The 2,687-nt window shown below is 35.5% G+C and overlaps 1 protein-coding gene across 1 annotated transcript in view; it reads left to right on the top strand.

Annotated features, from left to right (window-relative positions):
* Positions 1–318: 318 nt before the first annotated feature.
* LOC311082012 (protein insensitive-like) overlaps positions 319–2,687 on the top strand; it is a 3,436-nt gene continuing 1,067 nt past the window's right edge. The window contains exons 1-5 of the mRNA XM_084112758.1: positions 319–395; positions 587–613; positions 776–902; positions 975–1,123; positions 1,920–2,130. Of these exons, the coding sequence (XP_083968884.1) occupies positions 989–1,123; positions 1,920–2,130 (346 nt within the window). The 5' untranslated portion in view covers positions 319–395; positions 587–613; positions 776–902; positions 975–988. The remainder of the gene's footprint in view (positions 396–586; positions 614–775; positions 903–974; positions 1,124–1,919; positions 2,131–2,687) is intronic.

Raw genomic sequence — 2,687 nt, 5'->3', positions numbered from 1 at the left:
TTTTTGTGATACAGTATGTCTGTGCATTACTGTGATAAAATTGATTCATGTTGTGATAATTATTATTTATCATTTCAGGAACTAGATCTGCCATGCTTAAGCAGCTTCATTCTATTGAGAAAAATCAGTCCATCAAAAGATCCAGACCTGAAGGGAATGAAGAATTAGGGAGAGGGCAGCGCCAGAAATATAGCAGAATACTTTCTGAATCAGAAAGCAGTGAAGAATATGAGGTAAATTAGACCCAGATGATTGCCACTTTCAGCTAATTTGAAGGTTATATTTGTAATTATATAATTCTTTTTTATTTACAGTCAGTCAGTAAACAAGTTTTTGAAAAGAGCGTCAAAAGGATAAGAGCCAGATCCTTTCTGCAGCAGTATAATCTAGAAAAAGTAAGATTATTTCAACAAAGTTACATATATCAGGGCTCTAGACTCGTTCTAGATGTATTTAACAGTAGCATACAAGAAAGGAATTAAATGAATAAATATAAAATATAAAAAATAAAACACTACATAGACTTTACTGTATAAATTATACATTAATTCTTTTTAAAGTTCTCACAAGACTCTTATTTTCACAGCACCCATTCTCTGCAGAGGATCCATTGGTGAGTAAATTATGTAATGCTACATTTCTCCAAACCTGTTACAAATGATGAAACAAACTCATCTACATCTTGGATGGTCTGGTGTTGAGTACATTTTCAGCAAGTTTTAATTTTTGACTGAACAAAATACAAACTGTATTAACAAATGTTTTACAATTCTAGGAATCAAGCAGGGAGGCAACAACATCAACAAGGACAAGTAATGACAGTGGAGTCAATCAACAAATTTTGGCTGAATTAAAAGAGATTAAGAGTGTTCTTGTGGAAACTCTTACACTTTTAAAAAAAGGTAACCCTATGAAAAGTTTAAAAAATGTCTAAGTGATTGCGTCAAAAGATATAAAAACCTATTTTGTTCAAGGATGCACTCCATTAATGACTGCACCAGTCCAACCTCTCCCTGGACCCACTTCGGATTTGCCAGCCCCAGAGTCTTCGCCTGTACCTGCCCCTTCATCTCTACTGCCTCTTCGTGTAAATGAGACTAGGAGTAATAATGACTGCAAAAAGGTATCGTTTTTAAGTAACAATGCCTTCTTACTAGGGCTGCATGATTTGGTCAAAAATGTATATAATGATTCAGTGTTTCCCACAGGAGTTTATATATTAAAAGAAGTCAGAATTGTTAGATTATGTTTGGTTCATATTTTCAGCCTTTTTTCTCTTTCGGCCAAAAACCGAAAATGCCATTTTACATGAGACATGATACAGATTACGGTGTGTAAAACGGACAGAATTGTAAATCTGACACTTTAAAGGAACAAAAATACAAGTAAACACAACATAATCCTGATAACTTCCTCCAATGTTTGTTTTATTTTTTTATTTTTCTAGAGATTTTCTAGAGACAAATTAGCACATATTTAAACATAACATTTCAGATAACTTGTATTACAAAATTACAATAGGTTTGCAAGTAATGTAATCAATCATTTGGAGAAGTATAGGGTATGCGTGTGACGTCACCGTCGGCTGGATTGACTGTGGTCACGCCAACTGAGTGTCAAAAAGCGGCAGCATAGGTTTCTCCTATTAAATCCAGTCACACAGCAGCTCGTCTGCCACTCAGTCCGGCTGAGGGAGTGTGATATTCCCTCGATATTTATTAGCGTTTTTTTTTTTTTTTTTTTACCCTATTCACCTGGGGTGTCTTGTTGTAATTGTGTCCACTCACAGAATTAATTAATCATGGCTGGAAAAAAATTGGATGATTCTGAATCTATGCTCATAGGTTTCATCATAACAAACAAAATATTAAGTTCACTTTTTAACTCTTACTGTTTCATTGTTCGATCACTGTTTTCAGGTTAGAATTGGCCCCAACACGTCCATCGGTGCCGAACAGTTTGGCCACTTGAAATGGACAGATGCAAAAAAAGCAGCAAAAGACCTCCTGGTGGCTGTCTTTGGGAGAGCAATACTGGCAACACACTGCTACACAGGAAAAAGTTCCAATGCCTTCAAAGACAAAGAAGCAAAGCCACAACTGGAGGCTCAAAAAGTGTCTGACATAATTGGTGAGTAACTTATTTATTTACAAACAAGTTCTGGCAGGATTGTCATATTATTTGATATATAAAACAACAGAATATAATTATACTCAGGAATTTGCAAAAGTATCTACTTTTTAGAGCAATCTACTTTAGAGCAACAGCACTCGCATTTGCGACTAAAAATAGATGTAATTTATTTTTTTATTTTTTTAAAAGCAAGTCGTTTAATAAAAATTTTGCGAACAAATAAAACTGCAGTGGCTGTTGCTGACTATTTAAATCTAGCGGTTTGGTGTCTCGTGTTGTAAATCCTCTGACCAATCAGTGATCTGTAGTGTTTTCACGTCACATTTTAGTATCGGTACGGTGGAACCTCAGCAGAGGTGGTATGCTGTCATTTACAGCTTGCCGGACTGAATATGTCATACCAGATGTGTCAAAACGGGCTTAATTTTAATGGAGATCATTAAGTACTCAAGTATTCATTTTCTTGGGACCTGTCAATTATCGAAAAAAGAAATTGACAAAAATGCCTCTCCCTAGTAGGGCTGGGACGATACACCCATCTCCCGATTCGATAC

Source organism: Abramis brama (genome assembly GCF_963993115.1).
Source record: "Abramis brama genome assembly, chromosome: 4".
Taxonomy (NCBI): domain Eukaryota; kingdom Metazoa; phylum Chordata; class Actinopteri; order Cypriniformes; family Leuciscidae; genus Abramis; species Abramis brama.
This window is presented reverse-complemented; position numbering and strand designations above follow the sequence as displayed.